The 19257-nt window shown below is 44.3% G+C and overlaps 1 protein-coding gene across 7 annotated transcripts in view; it reads left to right on the top strand.

The window, feature by feature from the left end:
- Positions 1-19257, top strand: part of tanc2 (tetratricopeptide repeat, ankyrin repeat and coiled-coil containing 2) — a 234334-nt gene that overhangs the window by 85641 nt on the left and 129436 nt on the right. For 5 of the 7 annotated variants that reach the window (XM_031894272.1, XM_031894277.1, XM_012952715.3 and 2 more), the window contains exon 3: positions 7406-7505. The exons of the other annotated variants lie outside the window; for them this stretch is intronic. In XM_031894272.1, the coding sequence (XP_031750132.1) occupies positions 7439-7505 (67 nt within the window). In that variant the 5' untranslated portion in view covers positions 7406-7438. The remainder of the gene's footprint in view (positions 1-7405; positions 7506-19257) is intronic. 7 annotated transcript variants of the gene reach the window in all.

The raw sequence follows: 19257 nt of genomic DNA, 5'->3' as shown, positions 1-19257 counted from the left end.
GCCATCTCCCATAGACTCTATTTTAATCAAATAATTCATATTTTTAAAAATGATTTCCTTTTTCTCTGTAATAATAAAACAGAACCTTGTACTTTATCCCAACTAAGATATCATTAATCCTTTATTGGAGGCAGAACAATCCTATCGGGTTTATTTAATGTTTAAATGATTTTTTTAGTAGACTTCAGGCAGGTGATCCGAATTACAGTAAGATCCCTTATCCGGAAAACCCCAGGTCCCGAACATTCTGGATTATGGGTCCCATACCTGTACTGTTTGCTGGGCAAGATGGTTACAGAAACCTTATTTTAGACTGAAGTGTACAGATAGTCTGTAGATGGTAGTACAGGTATGGGATCCCTTATCTGGAAACCCATTATCCAGAAAGTTCGGAATTACGGAATGGCTATCTCCCATAGACTTCATTTTAATCAAATAATTCACATTTTTAAAAATTATTCCCTTTTCTCTGTAATAATAAAACAGTACCTGTAATTGATCCCAACTAAGATATAATTACCCCTTATTGGGGGCAGAACAGCCCTATTGGGTTTATTTAATGGTTAAATGATTCCCTTTTCTCTGTAATAATAAAACAGGACCTTGTACTTGATCCCAACTAAGATATAATTAATCCTTATTGGAGCCAAAAAAAAATTTGCCTCCTACCGGGCCGTGCTGCTGAAAAGGTTGGGAAGCCCTGGTTTAAATAATTTTATTAGCAGACCCCTTATCCGGAAAACCCCAGGTCCCGAGCATTCTGGATAATGGGTCCCATACCTGTATGATGTTAGGCAGTGTGTGTATAGGGTCTTGCCTATGTTTTGAGGGGCTAGTCTGTCCGTTTGTATAGCGCCCAGAGATCCCTTAAAGGTGTTGTAAACCCAGCCATGATGCTGTCCCACAGCGCCCCCTAGTTTTGCTATAGATCAAAAAACATAATTATTGATGCTAGGATATTCACCATTGAGCATTCTACTGACTGAAAACCTCATAAGTGCAAGAGAAGTGACCAATGAGAACATTGATTCCCAGAACTACGTCAGGCATCTTGTTGTTACATATAGAGATAATTATGTCATTTTTTTTTCTTGATTTTATGACACACACACAGACATGGGGATAAAGGACAGATTTGTTCAGTGCTGGGAAACTGTGCTTAAAGCTTCCAACTCCAATTGCAGGAACAAAGAACAGTGAGCCAGGTTTACCCAGATCAGCTGGGATTCTTACTGGAGGATTTCTAGCATGCCACAACCTTATTATATGTTACAGGAATTGCCCGCATTAGTGATTAGTGTAATTTCTTCCTGTGAAATAACTCCCATAGACTCCAGTGGCTGCAATGCAATGCATTTTTTTATTTTATTTTTGGCTTTGCTCTTTACTAAGCAGCATGTGTGGACTATGGGCTTTCTGCAGGTGCAGTGTAGTTGGGAACAGTGGGCCTCATGGTTTGGAATGCAGGGGCCACATTTCTCTGCAGCTTTCATGCACTGTGACAGAGATGAAATACTGTTTTGAAGGCAGCTTGGCTGTCGGGTCAAGAGCAATTTCTCTTCCAGCCCATGGCAATATAAATAAATACAGCAAGAATCTTCTATATTGTTAATAGTGACACATTGCAGTAAAGTGAATGTCAAGTACCCTAGTGAGATCCTTCAGACTCCCATTTATGGCAAGGTTTGAAGATGGAGGGGACTTGGTGAACCCCAGGGAGAGCAAGAGAGGAGTGGAGGGTCATGTTTTGATGTTGAAGAGCGAAGGGTGAGTGCTGTAAATGTGTACGAGAGTGTTACTTTATGTAAATACCGATGGATTGATGGGAAAAACTCCCTGTAGGAAAGTGGCAGCTAATGAACTCTTCTCTCTGATGAAGATGAATGGGGTATTTTTTAGGTTATCGTTGATATCTATAGAGGCAACCTTCATTCCTGGAATGTACAAAGTGGGGTCTCTTCATAGTACGGTTCATATTAAAGTTCTACATTATTTTATTGTGATTGTCTCCATTCCATTTGGTTCTCTTGCTTTGTTTACCCTAGCGTCACTGAGTTCTGTCTAAGCTGCTGTTCTCACAACCTTCCTTATTACTTTAGAAAGCCCAGCTATTGTGTAAAAAGCTCTAAGGAGGAGTCAGCAGGTGGTGGGGGTAGGTACCCAGGGAACCATAGATGTATATATGGCATGGCTAGTGAGAAAACAGTAGCAGATACCATTGGATGGTGGTTGCTTTAAGGCAGAGATCCCCAACCTTTTTTTACCGGTGACCCACATCAAAGGGTACAAAAGGTTGGGGAGCAACACAAGCATAAAAACGTTCCTGGGGTGCCAAATAAGGGCTATGGTTGGCTATTTGGTAGCTCCTATATTGACTGGCAGCCTACAGGAGGTTCTGTTTCTTGGTACACCTTGTGTTTGTGCAACTAAAACATACTACTAAGCCAGGAATGAAAATATAGACACCTGCTTTGAAGCCACTGGGAACAACATCCAAGAGGGTAAACAACATTTTGCTCATGAGCCACTGGTTGGGGATCACTGCTTTAAGGTGACAATGGGGCTCATTTATTAACACTGGGTAAATTTGGCCATGGGCAGTAACCCATAGCAACAAATCAGCAATTGGCATTTTTCAGCCAGCTGCCAGTAGAACAATTTGATTGGTTGCCATAGGTTACTGTCCATGGGCAAATTTGCCCAGTTCGAATAAATGACCCCCGATGTCTTTTGTTTGTTTGTTCTTAGCCAGTACACACAGATACCATAAAGGTGTCCACACCCATTGCCCCAGTATCGGACTGGCTGTGCAGGGTACGAGGAAAATCCCTAGTGGGTAGCCTCATGATATCAGTATTGGTTCTGCCATATAAAAGACTGCAGCACCCCAATGTGGGCTGGGACTAAGTTGGAAATAGGTGGGTACGCAGGTGGACATAATAGGCTGTGTTGCCCCAAAGTCCCTTGTGTCCCTCTGTCTGCCCAATGCCCTCTAGGCTGGAAAACAGAGAAAGAGAGGGATATAAAGAAGAGAAGAGAGAGGTTGGTGAAAATCAGAGGTGGCAGGAAACAAGGGAACAGGGTCTCTTTATATCCCTAGGCCTCCACATCCATTTAACAGGGAAGATCTGTGTCTCTGAAGATGCCCCCAGTAGCTTCCCTCCTTTCTGCTGATTCTCGGCACACACTTTGGGCTGCTGTCACTCACAATATACTGTATATATACAATATAAAAGCAATGACTTGGTGTATGGCAGAAAGAGACTTCTTGTCATCCCTAAAATTCTCCAGTGACGCACAGGCCCATCATCTGTAAACCCTTATATTGGCAGCGGAGCTCATTCATTTTATTATCTGCCTTTCCTCCCCCCCAACTTCAGTTGTGTTCTGTAAAAACAATAACAATAATATGCATTATCCAGCAAAAAGGGAAAAAAAAACCTGCGTAATTAGTTTTTGATGCTTTCGCTTTGTAATTCTGCAGCGGCAGAAATCCTATTAATTAAGCGGGTTGTTTTATCAAACAAAATGTAATACTGTTATTTTTTTCATTACTTTTTATTTATTTATTTATAGCTGTGGACTAAGGACTGTGCCAGGAATGATGTACTTTGTGCAAATGTTTAATCTCCCCCCGGAGGCATTACCTTTGATCATGGCCCCCCTTAGTTAATAATGCAGTTACAAATACAGGAGAACATTGGCATGCCAGCCAAGGGTTAAACATCAACTTTTTAAGTTTTAGGCTCAAATTAAGTTCGTAGATTTGTTGTACTTCTGCTCTTTTACTCATTACATCCATGATAATATCCCATTCATTGATGGGGACCTGGGAGGATCCCTTCCTACTGTTATACAGTTGTGTGAACCTAATAATTTTAATTGTGTCAGTACATGTATTCGGCTAGGAATGCAACGAATCCACTATTTTGGGATTCAGTTGAACCCTGAATCCATTGGGAAAGTTGTCTGAATACCGAATCCTAATTTGCACATGCACTTTAGCAGAAACAAGGCCATGTTTATGTGACAAAAAGTCACACATGGTTTTAAAGATTCGGATTCAGTTCGCCCAGAGGCATGGATTTGGCTAAATCCGAATCCTGATGAAAAAGGCTGAATCTTGGATTTGGTGCATCCCTAATTTTGGCACAGAAAGTTGACTCAGCACTACAGCTCTGACTTGGCATGAATATGCCCAGTGTGCCATTCTTAGAGGGTACCAAGCTTGTATTGGCCTCACATGGCTCCATCTCCCTGCCAGCTCACTGTAATACAAAACAAATTGCCATTCTTTCCCCTGATTTTCCGTAAAAACTGACCAACTCGTCACCCCCCCCGTAAATGGATTTCTCTGCAGGTTTAGGCCCTTCTGGGGGGACGATTGCAGTCGTACTGAGCTGCCAGTGGTGGATGTGAGGTATAGAGAGTGGGGGAATCTTTGGCTGGTGGGGTTCACAGACCTCACTAATAAACTCCAGCCTTCAGCCATTGCACACTGGCAGTGGACAGACAGTCAGTTATCCGAGATGCAGAAATACCATGCCTGCCATTCATAGCTCAGATTGTGATCTTTTATTTAATAGCAGTGGTGTATTCTGCAGAGATTATACATCATTCCCAACAGTCTCTGCCCTAGTGGGGCACATTCACACGTGTGTATATTAGCCATGGGGCTGCAGTGCTTCTGTGCATTGCCTATTGATATTGTTACCTCCTCCTGGTTTAGTCCTAGGGCCCTGTATTCATTTTCCTTTGGCTGCATGTGAGGCCAATATGTAGGGCTGGGTTGTTTTTTAGATGCCAGGGCTTGTTGGATCAGTGGGCATGGCACTAATAATGTGCAGACTGACCTGAAACCCGCAGGACCTGCAGATTGGGCAGCTCAGGCTGGCACAGCACATCTTTAGTGAGCAAAACTCTGCCCAATATATCCGCAGGACCACCTGCCATTGCCACTACAAGGTGCGCTCATTTTGTCTGATGCAAATATTATCCCAGTTTGGCCATACAATTTCTGTACTGAATCACACTGATCTATATGGTCAGCCCTCTAGCCAACAGTCGAGTCAGGTGGGCAATCTGGTCTAGGTTAGTGGCTAGTTAGGGCTAGTGCGTCCTGGGGGTAATGCGCACAGGCTGCCTTGATCACATAATAGTGTCTCTGGGGTCCTTCTTTTTTAATATTTATTGCCCAGATGTTGCGGAACTACTCCCAGTATTCATAACTCCTAATCAGGGATTAAAGCATGCTGGGAGTTGTAGGCTACCAGCAGTACACTACATAGTTGACTTTTGCTTTATGTCAATTGAATATTACATTGTGTAGCTGGTAATTGGATAAGGTCGGGGGTCCCTCCTCTCCATCTCCTTGTAATTACATAGCCTGTTCTAACCCCCCTCTCCTCCACTGATAGCGGTAGGAACACATCTCCCGGCCCTGCTGGATTGTACTGAAGGATCACAGCTGGTTAGGCCCCTGAGTATGCGCTTTGGCCGGGCGCCCGGTAGATTGTGTGCATGAATGCAGAACAAAGCTGAAACTGTTGCCTATTCTTGTGACTTCCACCTGAGTCAGTGTATTCAGCCTGCGCGGGGAGGGACCGGCATGGTAATCCGTGTAATTGATCCCCCTGTCAAAGTATTTGTAGGCTAGCACTGAAAGTGATATTCCAGGAGCCGTAGGGCACGGCCTTCATTAACAGTGTGGGTGCCTTGTATAAACAAAATGCTGAATGTATCAGACCCAGAGGCTGTAGAATACAGAACAGACCATATTGCTGAAGGTTTGGCCAGTAGGACGGTTTGAAGGCATTAGGTATACGGGTTGTATATTCCAGACCTAGAATAGGAAGGGAACCTGGGGCCACACCTAGATATCAGTAGGTATTGGGGTGAAGACACACAGAGCTACTTGTCACAGCTACTAAAATAGACAATGCTGATTATTTACTGTGTTTTAGCAGATTCTCGCTATTGACTATGGCAGGGTATTTTCTGGCCTTTAGTGGCCTTACAGGGGACACATATACAGCAGTGTTAGTGCTTGCTATACTTTGTGTAACATGGTACAATAAAGCATAGAAGTTGGTTAAAAGGGCCACACATACACATAAAAATAGACTGCAGAAAATAACTAAGAATGAGCTGAGCATGAATGTGCAGCCCAGGCGTAGCCTGCTGTATCCCTGTGTGTATAATTAGTGGGGAGAAACATGCACACATCTCATTCCGTACATGCCATTATATATCTGCCCTGCGCTGCCCCATGGACCTGGATTGCTACCAGTAAATGCCTTTCTAGTCCCCCTAGCCCCCTGCCAAGTCTTATTTCAGGCTCTGGCCCCTGAGCTCTGTCATTTGGCATCGGCTTCCATGGAAGGGAACATCGGATCAGTCTACAGACTGTTGTGTCCATGAAAAACGTTGCACTTAGGGCTAGTGAACCCTATTTTCTATTCAGTGAAGTTTTAAAGCCATGCCACCCTATGAATGCTCTGATTGGCTACAGGTTTGCCAAACTGCATGATCATTTAAATGCTCTGATTGGCTATGGGAAGGAGGCGTAACTGCTGGATGGACAGTATTTTAGGGCAGGATGGTGACAAAAACACTTTATAGCAGGGCTGTGTAAATTGTTAAACTACAGCGCTCTGCATAACATGATGGCTGAAGCCTTTTAGGGAGGGTTGGGAGTTGTAGTTTAATAACAGCAGGAGAGCAAACTTTAATAATCTTAAAGGGATACTGTCACAATTTTTATGGTGTAGTTTTTAATACCATATTACACTGTTTACATTGCAAATAATTGATTCTACCATTTAAAATGTTATTCCTTACCCATTTAAAGTATTTTTATAACTGCACTGAGATGGCGCCTACACACCAATATTTCATTGTGCCTGAGTCTGAGCTTTAAGAAAGAGCCAGTGCTAACCTATTGTGTCTCCTACTCCCATGTAACTGGAGGAGTCCCAAGCCGGACTTGGATTTCTTACTATTGAGTGCTATTCTGATATCTACTGGGAGCTGCTATCTTGCTCCCTTCCCATTGTTCTGTTGATTGGCTGAAAAGGAAGGGGGTGATATCACTCCAACATGACTGAGGGCACCTTGGAAACTAAGAATATGGCTAGCCCCATGTGAAATTTCAAAATTAAATAGAAACATTTCTGTTTGCATTTTTGAAAAACAGATTTCAATGCTGGATTCTGCTGGAGAAACTCTATTAACTGAAGTGTTTTTAAAAAAAAAAAACAAAAAAAAAACCATGTTTCCCCATGACAGTAATCATTTAAAGGTTATTTTTTTTATTATTGTTGCCCTGAGCCACTGGCTAGCATTTCTATAAAACCTCACCATAGTAATCCAACTAAATAGACTCTCCCATCATGTCTCATTACAGAATTGCGCCTGAGCCGGGCCTAGTTGTGCCAACATGTTCCGTAACAGCCTGAAGATGCTGCTCAGCGGGGGCAAGTCCAACCGGAAGAACCGCTCCAGCGGTAAGAACCATGCAACAGGAGATAATTTTATGTGCAGTGACACGGGCAGCCATTCCCAAGCTGACCACATATATAGCAACCTATTCCTGTGTATTGTTCTCTGGGAACAGAACTTGTAGCACTCTCTTTAATCCAAATGTATTGGGCCAGTTTGGCCCTGTGTGTTGGTGGCCAGGTTGATTAAGGATCCATTTGTTTGGGACCCTGCCAAATGAGCAGATGTATGCCCAGCTTAAGCTACTGTATCTGATCCTGTGTATAGACTTAGATGAAGATACCTCTAGACTCGGGTACCTCTAGACTCGGGTTGCCTCTGAGCAATTCGATTTCTTTGTGTGAGCTGTGAACATATGGCATATCTGAATATCAGCCCAGTTGGGCAGCACTTATCTGGGATTCCTGCCATAAAGCAAATCAGAACTGCTGTTTTTTCTTGCCAGAAGGCAAGTAGGGACTGTCATAATTAGCACTGGGAGAGGAACTACCCCATACAAGCTTGGACAGGAACAGTTCTTTTTATAAGTGCTTCGTTATTGCCAGAGCTGCAGTCATTTCTGGTACATTGTATTGCACATTGTTTTTGGGTACAAGCATTCTGGATAAAAGATCCTGTACCTTTGCCCAGCACATCCAGAGCTTTTACCTCATTTGATTATTTCTAAGTATTTTATAGATCACAAAAGGAGCTAGAAAAAAAAAAAGCTAAGAAAGAAATGGGGTGTGGGTTAGGCCATGCAAATCCTTGGGTTACCAGCTGATCCAGTAATACTGGTGCTAGAGTGCAGTGAGCTTAAATGCAAGTCACAGTTACTGTTAAATAGCTACTGCTCCTAGCAGCCGTTAAGGGGCAAATTGACTTTACCAGTCACCTTATGTAGGATATAGATAATTATAACCCACATCACTTGATGTTTTTACTTTCTTGATGTGTTTTTTGCTCTGAAACTCCCCAGTGTAAACCTTGTGGTTACTAGACACTAACCGTAGCAACTAGGCCAGGTTTGAATGTCAGAATGAAGTATGAATGTAGAGAAATATTTATACTGCTCTTACCTCACTGGCTTAACTGTTTTTAAAGTTACCAGGGGGAGGTTTTGCCACCCTTAGGGAAAATGCAGGGGTGGCACTGTACCCATCTGATATACAGATAGCTATGGTAACCTCACATTATTTTCAGACCAAGCTTTTGGGATTCTTTTTTGACCTTCTTTTATTATTATTATTATTATTAACATTTATTTATAAAGCACCAACATATTCCGCAGCGCTGGAATCAACCCCTGATCAACCCCCTTAGTTGTACCAGATTGGTTGCATTAGTCAGAACTAGTATTAATGTAGAAACCCAAGCTTCATGGCCATGATGCCACCACATTATGGGCAACTCCTTTCCTGCGTGATGGTCCTCCCTTTCTTGCCTAGTATTATCTACAGCACTATTATAAGGGCATATGGTTTGGGTGGGATGCTCTACCTAAGGATGGAGAGACTTTGCTGAGCATCTTTAGAACAGGTGTAGGGAGGCTGAAAGCGCTGCTTTGGGTTTATGGACCCACCAGCAAAATGACAGGGCAGATGTAAAACAAATAAGAGATAAATAGAGTTTTATGGTGATTGTGTGCTGTTTTACATTGCATCCTCCAACTCAATTCTCTTCTGCCCCCAAAGGTCACCCCCTTATTGGTCATTAAGGACTTACACCAAGAATCATCCTAGGGAGCTGAGCCTTCAGGTTTTCTAGTGGGTAACAGCAGGAAAAGATTGTTAAAGATGAACAATATTTAACAAAAAGGATTTTTTTCCCTAAATATCCGTATATAAATTAACATGTGCTCATTCTCTATATATTCCAGCAGGTGGCAGCACAATGCTGTATGTATTTATCTTGTCAGGTTGCGCGTTTGGCCCTTTTCTCTCTGCTGCCTGAATGAATTAGTGACTGCGACACCATTTTCCTCTTCATCACATCTCATGGCGCAAGACACTTATTTCTCTTCCGAGCCATGCTAATAAGCCTCATGTCGGCCCAGCAAAGTTCTCTGTATCCTACCTGCGCAAGAATTAAACATTTTGTGCCATGTTCACCCCTGACCTTAGTGCCTGCTTAGTGCAGTTGGCGGCAGAGAGGAACCAGCAGTGCAACCCAAACCAGTTATAAAAGGGAACAAAAACACTGTATATAATATTCTGCCTTCCATTCATTTAGGCACTACAGGAAAAGTCAGCAGACAGCATTCACTGGACTGTGTTTTGAAAACAAACATCACATTGGTTGCTATAGGTTACTAGACTTGGAACCAACTTTGTGTCTGTTTTGGCATATCCCCATGCATTGGCTGGATAGAATTTGCAGTCTGGCAAGTCATGACTCTGGTGAGTGCCATGTGACGGCAGTGGTACCCTCGAGAGGGGACAAGTGGGGTTATATGGTAGCTGACCTTGCTTACTAACTGCTGGCTGCTTCTGCCTCTGGTTTTTAATACGTTACACTAGGGGGCACATTTACTAATCCACAAACGTCTGAAAGCATCCGAATGTGTTTTTTTCGTAATGATCGGTATTTTTGCGATTTTTATCGTCACCGTTGCGATTGTTTTGTATTTTGCGCAACTTTTTCGTCGCCGTTACGACTTTATCGTATATTTTACGCGACTTTTTCTCTCGTACAGTCCACTAACATTCAGAACTGAATCATCAGATATGGAGGTAGAAACTATAGGAATTCTGCCCCTATCTGACAGTTCAGCCCTAAATGCAGCTATTGTCCCGCCCGAATATTGTACAAGACCTCATTTCATACGCTAATATTGGTGCGTGTATGGCCACCTTAAGAGTTTTATTGTATATAGGAAAGGAGATGGTAGAGTTTGGGGGTAAGTGGGCTCCTGGCTGTGCCAGCTGCTTTAGGTGTTATCCCTGTGATGTTGCTGCCAGCTTGCCCTGCCTGCCGCTAACACTGAAACACTTGTTGTGTCTGCTGAGACTACGTCACCTCGCCCCGGGCCTCGTTAGTCTGGGACAGGCCGCACTATTCTCATTTACTATTTAAAGGGACGAAAACAGGAGCAGCCGGTTCTGCCGGAGTATCCCCAGCGGTGTTTCCTTCACTTATCGATGCCTCTTAAAGGCCTGCCTTTTATAGATCACAATCTAATATTATATTGCTATTAAAAGCAGTGTCTGTCTGTGCCTTTCTATTCTCTGCCCTGGTGCTTCTGACTTTTGGAACAATGTAGCAGAATACAGGCCAGTAGAGAAGCGTGCAGGGTAACCCACAGCAGCCAATAAGACTATACTAGGGGGTATATTTATCATGCTGTATAAAACGTGGAGTAAAACATCACCAGTAATGTTGCTCATAGCAGCCAATCAGATGCTTTGCTTCGATTTTCTAACTAAACTAAATCTAATTGCTAATTGGTTGCCCTGGGCAACATCACCGGTAATTCTTCATTCCACTTTTTACACAGCATGATAAATATACCCCTAGGTGTTTATCCGATTGATTGCTAAGGGTTAATGGGTTAGGGCAGAGGCAGACCCAGCCACGGCCAAGGGTCCCAGAAGGTATAGGGGGGTCCAATGGGGTAGTGGCTGATAAGCAGTTTTGCCTGGAACAAGAAGGGTTGAGCCAGTGTCCCTCACTGTAACATGAGATGCTGAATCCCAACATGAGCAGTAATAATATTGTGCGTAACACAAGCAGAGAGTCCAGTGCCGTACTTAGCCGCGTGTGCCAGATGCAGTTTGTGCTGTCTGCAGAATAAAGCAGCCCCCCCCCCCATTTATCGGCCAATGATATCATTATGAAAATTGCATTTATTGCCCGGAAACCAGCAGGGTTGGGGAGCAGCGCCGCACAGATGCCCCCCTGCGTCCGCCTTAGGATTCAGCAGCGATCACAGGCTCAGCGCATGTAATAAAGCTCCCCAGGAGATCAAGGCAAGTCTCCGCGTAGCGGCGCCGCAGCTCGTCTGAATGGAGACAAGCTGCAGTCAAATGAATATTGGGGGGGCAAATATATTTACATTGAGTCAACTTTTTTTTGTAGTGCTGGTTACCTGCTATGATTTTAGTGCAGGAACACCATCTGAGACATTTAATCCCTTAAAGGGGAATGCCACCTAGTTTTTTTTTTTTTTTCCATAATGAAAGATAATGTACTTGGAGTTTTACAACTGGAGGCTGCAGTTTACATATAAGATACCATCTTGCTTTAGTATGCCATAGTCATTGCCTTACCATACCCACTGTCCCACAGATACGGCATATTACTATGCCCACAGATACGGCACCTTACTATACCCACTGTCCCACAGATACGGCACCTTACTATACCCACTGTCCCACAGATACAGCACCTTACTATACCCACTGTCCCACAGATACGGCACCTTACTATACCCACTGTCCCACAGATACGGCACCTTACTATACCCACTGTCCCACAGATACGGCACCTTACTATGCCCACTGTCCCACAGATATGGCACCTTACTATGCCCACTGTCCCACAGATATGGCACCTTACTATGCCCACTGTCCCACAGATATGGCACCTTACTATACCCACTGTCCCACAGATATGGTACCTTACTATACCCACAGATACGGCACCTTACTATGCCCACTGTCCCACAGATATGGCACCTTACTATGCCTACTGTCCCACAGATACGGCACCTTACTATACCCACTGTCCCACAGATACGGCACCTTACTATACCCACTGTCCCACAGATAAGGCACCTTACTATACCCACTGTCCCACAGATACAATATAGTTTCCATGCATACAGTAGCTGTCCCACAGGGCTACTGCCGCTGCTAAAAAGACATTGAAGGCAGGAAAGGAAAACAAACATGTTTATGCTTTTTACCAGGCAGCCAAGGGCATCCCAGATGATATAGTGTGCGGATAAATATCATTCCACATTGTCCATCAGCTGCAGCACCCCTCCTCTGTGAGCCAATGGCTGGACAGGCAGTGATGTCACCATTCTATTTTTGAAGCCCATGATGTCATAGTTGGGAAACAAATGCTGAAAACCAACACCGACACCCAAGTCTTAAATACCCATTCTTTGTCTCTGATACTTTAGAACTCGGGGCCTTCATTAAAGTGACCTTACCTATACATTACAAAGTGCTATGTAGGGGGCAAAGGCCTGCTCCGCCTACAGGTCGCTCTGCAATGGACAGTTTTAGGTGTGACCACTTTAATTAGAGTTCTGAAGCAGCTAATCTTAGGATTAACTCTCATGTCCTTTCCTGAATAAGGACGAGTCCCTTTAGTCCAAGTCCCTTAGGGGACAGAACAGGTTTGGAAGTTGCAGATTTACCTGTAAAGCACCTAGGAAATAGGGCAAATACTTATTTGAATGTATGCAACAACATCTCTAAGTGTTGCCAGGCACATTACATAGGGATATGCTGTAATATCACACACTTTCAGATTTTGGCTGTTGCAGAACTACAGTTCTCAGCAGTCCTGTACATGGATGTTTGGTGGGGAGAGGATGGTAGTTGTAGTCATTCTCAGTGACCTCTCTTGCCATTATACATATACAGGGCACTGCACATAAATATTTATATGTTTTATTCTATATACGTTTTCAGATTCTATATGTAGACTTAAACTCTCGTGCTGGCAATGGGGGCAGTCCCTTGTAGCAGTGCTTGTCTGACTTTTTCCAGTTCAAGCCCCCTTAGCTCTTCATTCAGCCCCAGTTCCAAAAATATTTAGTGCTGCAAATATAATTTTTTTTCATCCCAAATCTCACCATCATGGCCTTCAAGCTGTAGGAAATGGTGTATAGTAAGGTAAGATGATGTTGGAGCTTGAACTTTAGGGCAAAGTATATAATAAGGTACAGTGGTGATTGGGCAGGGGCTGAAACTGTGGAGTAGAGCATATCACAATCCAAGAATTAATATCAGGGCTGCCCAAAATGTTGCCTCCAGCTGTAGTGAATATACTGTACTCTAAGACAGACTGTATGGCAGCTTCTGACCTTATACATAAATATACGTACGCTGGAACAAGGACAGCACTCCTAGGATTTAAAGAATTGTGAACAAAATGTAAATGCAAAAATAGAAAGGTTTATTACTCGACTTTTCGGTCTCACACAGAAAACTATATCTGGTGTGAAAAACAAAAAAACATCCATACACAGAGGAGTAGCAGTAAGCTATACCCTTTGTGCTGTAATTTCTAGTGGAAATAGCAATATAATATAAATATAAAGCAAAGGAGTGTTCCGTGTACAATAGAAGGGATATTCTGTGTATACAGTCAGTTACACCCTCATAATGTAAAGGGAAACACTATGGCAGTTGCCATCTATCTAAATACAAATATACTACAAAGGAATAGTCTGTGCATGCAGTAATCTATTCCCTCTTAATGCACTAAGGTAAAATATGGCAACACCTACCCCTTTATATAAATACAAATACAGAGGAATGGCATTCTGTGCATGCAATAAGATATATTCATATGCTGCATTGCCCGAGGAAACAATATGGCAGCTCCCACCCATATAAATTGAGAATATAGTCGAGGAATGTTTTATACTGCCCAGGTTGTTTTGGTCCATACTAAACCTGCTCTCTGTAACTGGGATGTGACTGCAGATAGAGAGCTCCCATCTTTCCACCAGTCTGACCAGTTTCTCTCAACCATCTGACCTGGTAACTCCCAGCTTCCTCCAGATGGATTATTGTACATTTCTACCACTGTACGATTGGTTTAACCTTTATATATTGGCTTGCACCCTGTGCATTTATTCTTGTGCTCCCGGAGCCCCACAGCAAAATCTTAGTAGCTCCCCCTATAGGCAGATTTATTATAGTTTGATACATTGTTTGATTCATGCCCTACAGAGCATGTTTACTATATGAAAGAGAGGAAAATAAACTAATGAATTTTGCAAACCGTTAAGCAACAGGAACCCCCTCCCCCAGCAGCACCCTATCATGTTAAAGAAAAACTATCAGGACTTTACTGAACATGGCAAGGGGATGATGAGTTTTATTGGCTAATCAGAATGAGATTGCAAGCCTTCAATACCAATTAGGGCTCTGCTCTATCTCGCCGGGTACAGTTAGTATTCATGGGAGTAGATGTGACCCTCTGTAAAACTAATTGTCTCTTCCCTGGAGTAATTAGGAAAGAAGATTGCCTTGGACTGTGCATCTATTTCTCATGTAAGTCTTCATTTCACGCTTTGGCTTCCCTCAGCCTAATGACGTTTCCCCCAATAAATTAGTCTGCTCCCCCCCCCCCCATCCTGCATCTTCTGTCTGGCTGAGGTCAGGGCTTGGGGGTTTGATGGACATAGTTCTATTTGCACTTCTACTGGATAGTATTGTACACAATAAATACTGCTAATGGATTTATCCCATAGTGTATAAGTGCATTTCCACACTATACTTGCGTGGGAGCTGCCATATTCTGTCTTGCAACAACATCCCTTTAAATTTCATTGCCAAATATCCCACCCATAATACAAGGCCCATTGCTTGGGCAACTGACCTGTAGGAACCTCATTATTGACTATAAAGTCAATGGGAACAGCCACTTGTGTCTAGGGAACATGGAGTGATATCCTATCACAGTAAGTGGGGATATAAGCTATACCCGGGATGTGATGAAACCACTAAAATCTATGGTAGAAGGTGTCAGATCTCTGAAACATCAGGCCCTAGGACCTTGTTTCTTAACCAGATGTTGAGGCTCACAACATATAACTAAAGGACCACCCTAGCCCCAGTCGTAACCCCTCTGCCTTGGTAAATCATTCCCGTTTCCCTGCAGGCAGAAAAGATAAGCAATTTATTTTTAAGGATAAGTGATGAATTTGGCTGCGGTGTTTGTGGGAAAGTTCCTGCTCCGACATTTGGAATGTCACTGGTAGTAATGGAAAGTAATAAGTATCACTCAGCGCAGGCTAATGGGCTATTTGTTTTTATATTAGAGATTCCACAGAGTTCCCATCACACATGGGCCAAATATGTGCCAATAAGTCAGTATAATGTGAACGCTCCAAGATCAGGGGCATTCAGCCTACAGCTGCACTCCTATCAGTATCAAGGTTGGTTTGCTGAGGATTCTGGGAGTTCCTCATTGCATTGGTTGGCAATCACAGATGCAACCTACAGATAGAGGACAGAGCTGGCTGTGATCAGCTGCAGGTACTGGGAGTTGTAGTCGAGCAGCTGCTAGATGCTGTAAGTTATACAATAATAAAGCTTGGTTTACATGGTTTAGTCGGGCAGTTTGGGTGATATCGACTATACTGTCTGGGTGTATATTGGCAGTTGGCTGCTTTCTTCCTGCTGCTCAGATGAATGGCTATACTTGTATAGAGCCCCACATAATGTATGTGGGTACCTGCCCATTCAGCCAGTGGGCTAATTGGCTGCAGTACCGTGAAAGTCGGCCTGTGTGTGGAACCCTAGGGTGTCACTCAAGTTTTTTTTTTCCTTTTCTATACAACTCTTGCCGGCTTGGCTGTCTCCCCCCTAAAAAAACAAACCAGTGCTCTTATACTAGATTAGTGCCAGTCCCTTGCATTTCATATGGAGTCTCCTGTTGGTTCCCCTTATGGTTCTGTTATTTTCCTGTGCACAAATACATAAGGAATCCATACATTTTTGCTCCTGAAGCGGCTGCCTCTGCCTCTTCTGTCACTACAAGGGGCCCAGGTTCACCGTGCAGCCTTTTTAGGGTAGGAATGTGCCTGTGAATGTAAATAAGTCCTTCATCTCCTGCAGAAGGAATATATCAGTGGCGCAGCGCCGGGTCTGCCGGGAGAAGGTAACAAATCCATCAAGCCGCCTCGCTCATATGAAGGTGGCACTCCCTCGACTTATTCAGCCTGAAAAATATATATCTGTATTAGCACCCGACTGGCTTCCCTAATCACACATAACAGCGCTAATGGTAAATACCATGTTGTTGTATTGCTTGGCAAATTAGCTACAAGCTGGATTCCTTCAGAGATGGAACATCCCCCTTGTATCCTATTGCCCCCATTATCATTCAGACCGGCTGCTGTAGCTGCACTGAGCTGGCGTATGGGTTAAATTATACAGCAGCTTGGCATGCATATGCACACAATTACACAAAAAAAAATTGTTGGGTTTAGTTGCCTGTCAGTGTGCTTGTTTGGTTCACTTTCCTCTCTTGCCAGCAGGCTAAACACATAGCCAGTACCTTGCCTGTGCCTTTCTCCCATGTTTCCCCAGCACTGGGTAAACTGCAGCTTCCAGCTTAACACCTGCAGATACAAGACAGAGGGGAGCGCCCAACAAGGTCCCTTATCCAGTTGTCTCTGTGCTTAGTACTGGTATGTTAAAATTCACAGACTAGTAATAAGTGGGGCTGATGGCTTCCATTTGCTGAAGTGGCAATTGTTATGTGCAACAGAACTCATAAGAACATAATAAAATTAACTTTTTGCTCCTTTAACAGTGGGTTGTTTGTATACCCCCCTCCCCGTGTAAGAACCCATCATGTTGTTGTCTAGAATTTCAACACACAGACATGCTCACTGTGCAAATGTGCTTTATTAACAGATAAGGTTTTGCATTAATTACCCTGAGTGGAGTGGAGCCAATATATGGAGTGTGTGAACCCCCTATTGTATCACTGCCACTACCACTATATTGTGAGGGAGCATTAAACTTGGTACTGTAGTAAGTGTAGTAGGAAGAGATGGTGCCTATAGTAGCAGTGGGGGGATAATAGCCTCTGGGAAGGGACTGGGGCTGTGGGATAGCAGGTATAGTATCGAGAGATGGTGCCTATAGTAGCAGTGGGGGGATAATAGCCTCTGGGAAGGGACTGGGGCTGTGGGATAGCAGGTATAGTAGGGAGAGATGGTGCCTATAGTAGCAGTGGGGGGATAATAGCCCCTGGGAAGGGACTGGGGCTGTGGGATAGCAGGTATAGTAGGGAGAGATGGTGCCTATAGTAGCAGTGGGGGATAATAACCTCTGGGAAGGGACTGGGGCTGTGGGATAGCAGGTATAGTAGGGAGAGATGGTGCCTATAGTAGCAGTGGGGGGATAATAGCCTCTGGGAAGGGACTGGGGCTGTGGGATAGCAGGTATAGTATCGAGAGATGGTGCCTATAGTAGCAGTGGGGGGATAATAGCCTCTGGGAAGGGACTGGGGCTGTGGGATAGCAGGTATAGTAGGGAGAGATGGTGCCTATAGTAGCAGTGGGGGGATAATAGCCTCTGGGAAGGGACTGGGGCTGTGGGATAGCAGGTATAGTAGGGAGAGATGGTGCCTATAGTAGCAGTGGGGGATAATAACCTCTGGGAAGGGACTGGGGCTGTGGGATAGCAGGTATAGTAGGGAGAGATGGTGCCTATAGTAGCAGTGGGATAATAGCCTCTGGGAAGGGACTGGGGCTGTGGGATAGCAGGTATAGTAGGGAGAGATGGTGCCTATAGTAGCAGTGGGATAATAGCCTCTGGGAAGGGACTATGGCTGTGGGATAGCAGGTATAGTAGGGGAGAGATGGTGCCTATAGTAGCAGTGGGGATAATAGCCTCTGGGAAGGGACTGTGGCTGTGGGATAGCAGGTATAGTAGGGAGAGATGGTGCCTATAGTAGCAGTGGGGGGATAATAGCCTCTGGGAAGGGACTGTGGCTGTGGGATAGCAGGTATAGTAGGGAGAGATGGTGCCTATAGTAGCAGTGGGATAATAGCCTCTGGGAAGGGACTGTGGCTGTGGGATAGCAGGTATAGTAGGGAGAGATGGTGCCTATAGTAGCAGTGGGATAATAGCCTCTGGGAAGGGACTGTGGCTGTGGGATAGCAGGTATAGTAGGGGAGAGATGGTGCCTATAGTAGCAGTGGGATAATAGCCTCTGGGAAGGGACTGTGGCTGTGGGATAGCAGGTATAGTAGGGAGAGATGGTGCCTATAGTAGCAGTGGGATAATAGCCTTTGGGAAGGGACTGTGGCTGTGGGATAACAGGTATAGTAGGGAGAGATGGTGCCTATAGTAGCAGTGGGATAATAGCCTCTGGGAAGGGACTGGGGCTGTGGGATAGCAGGTATAGTAGGGAGAGATGGTGCCTATAGTAGCAGTGGGGATAATAGCCTCTGGGAAGGGACTGTGGCTGTGGGATAGCAGGTATAGTAGGGAGAGATGGTGCCTATAGTAGCAGTGGGGATAATAGCCTCTGGGAAGGGACTGTGGCTGTGGGATAGCAGCTTTTAAAACTCCCATTGCCCATAGATAGTCAAAGTCCGTTATGGGGTGCCAAGGTCTATATTTCCCCAGCCCACCACTTGGTTATTGTTTGTTTGGAGAAAGGAATCTCTGCACCATAACCCACAATAAAATTGCTGCTGTTCAGTGGGAAAACAGAGCAGTTGGTGCTGCTGGGGGGAATATTACAATACTGTCTCAGCCACGAGGGAGGCAGCCAAGTAATCAGCGTAGCACTAAGAGAGCAGTCAGTGGTAGGGATGTTCTGTGGGGAACTGTGTTCTGGGGAAGGGTTATTTGCTGGATATTAGTATTCGGCTGCTGGCCTAAGGCTTATTGTGTAGAAAAGTTCCCCTTGTCTCTGTGCAACAGTGTATCTCAACCAGGTCAGCTGCTCGCTACAAGTGCGCCAACAGACTGGGGGCAGAATACTGACGAGACTGGGGATCAAGCGTGGCCTGAAGGTTTGTAGCAGGTTAGGTCGGAGGGCAGGCAGAATATGATGGTTGGATAT

This window comes from Xenopus tropicalis, chromosome 10, assembly GCF_000004195.4.
Source record: "Xenopus tropicalis strain Nigerian chromosome 10, UCB_Xtro_10.0, whole genome shotgun sequence".
Taxonomy (NCBI): Eukaryota; Metazoa; Chordata; class Amphibia; order Anura; family Pipidae; genus Xenopus; species Xenopus tropicalis.
This window is presented reverse-complemented; position numbering and strand designations above follow the sequence as displayed.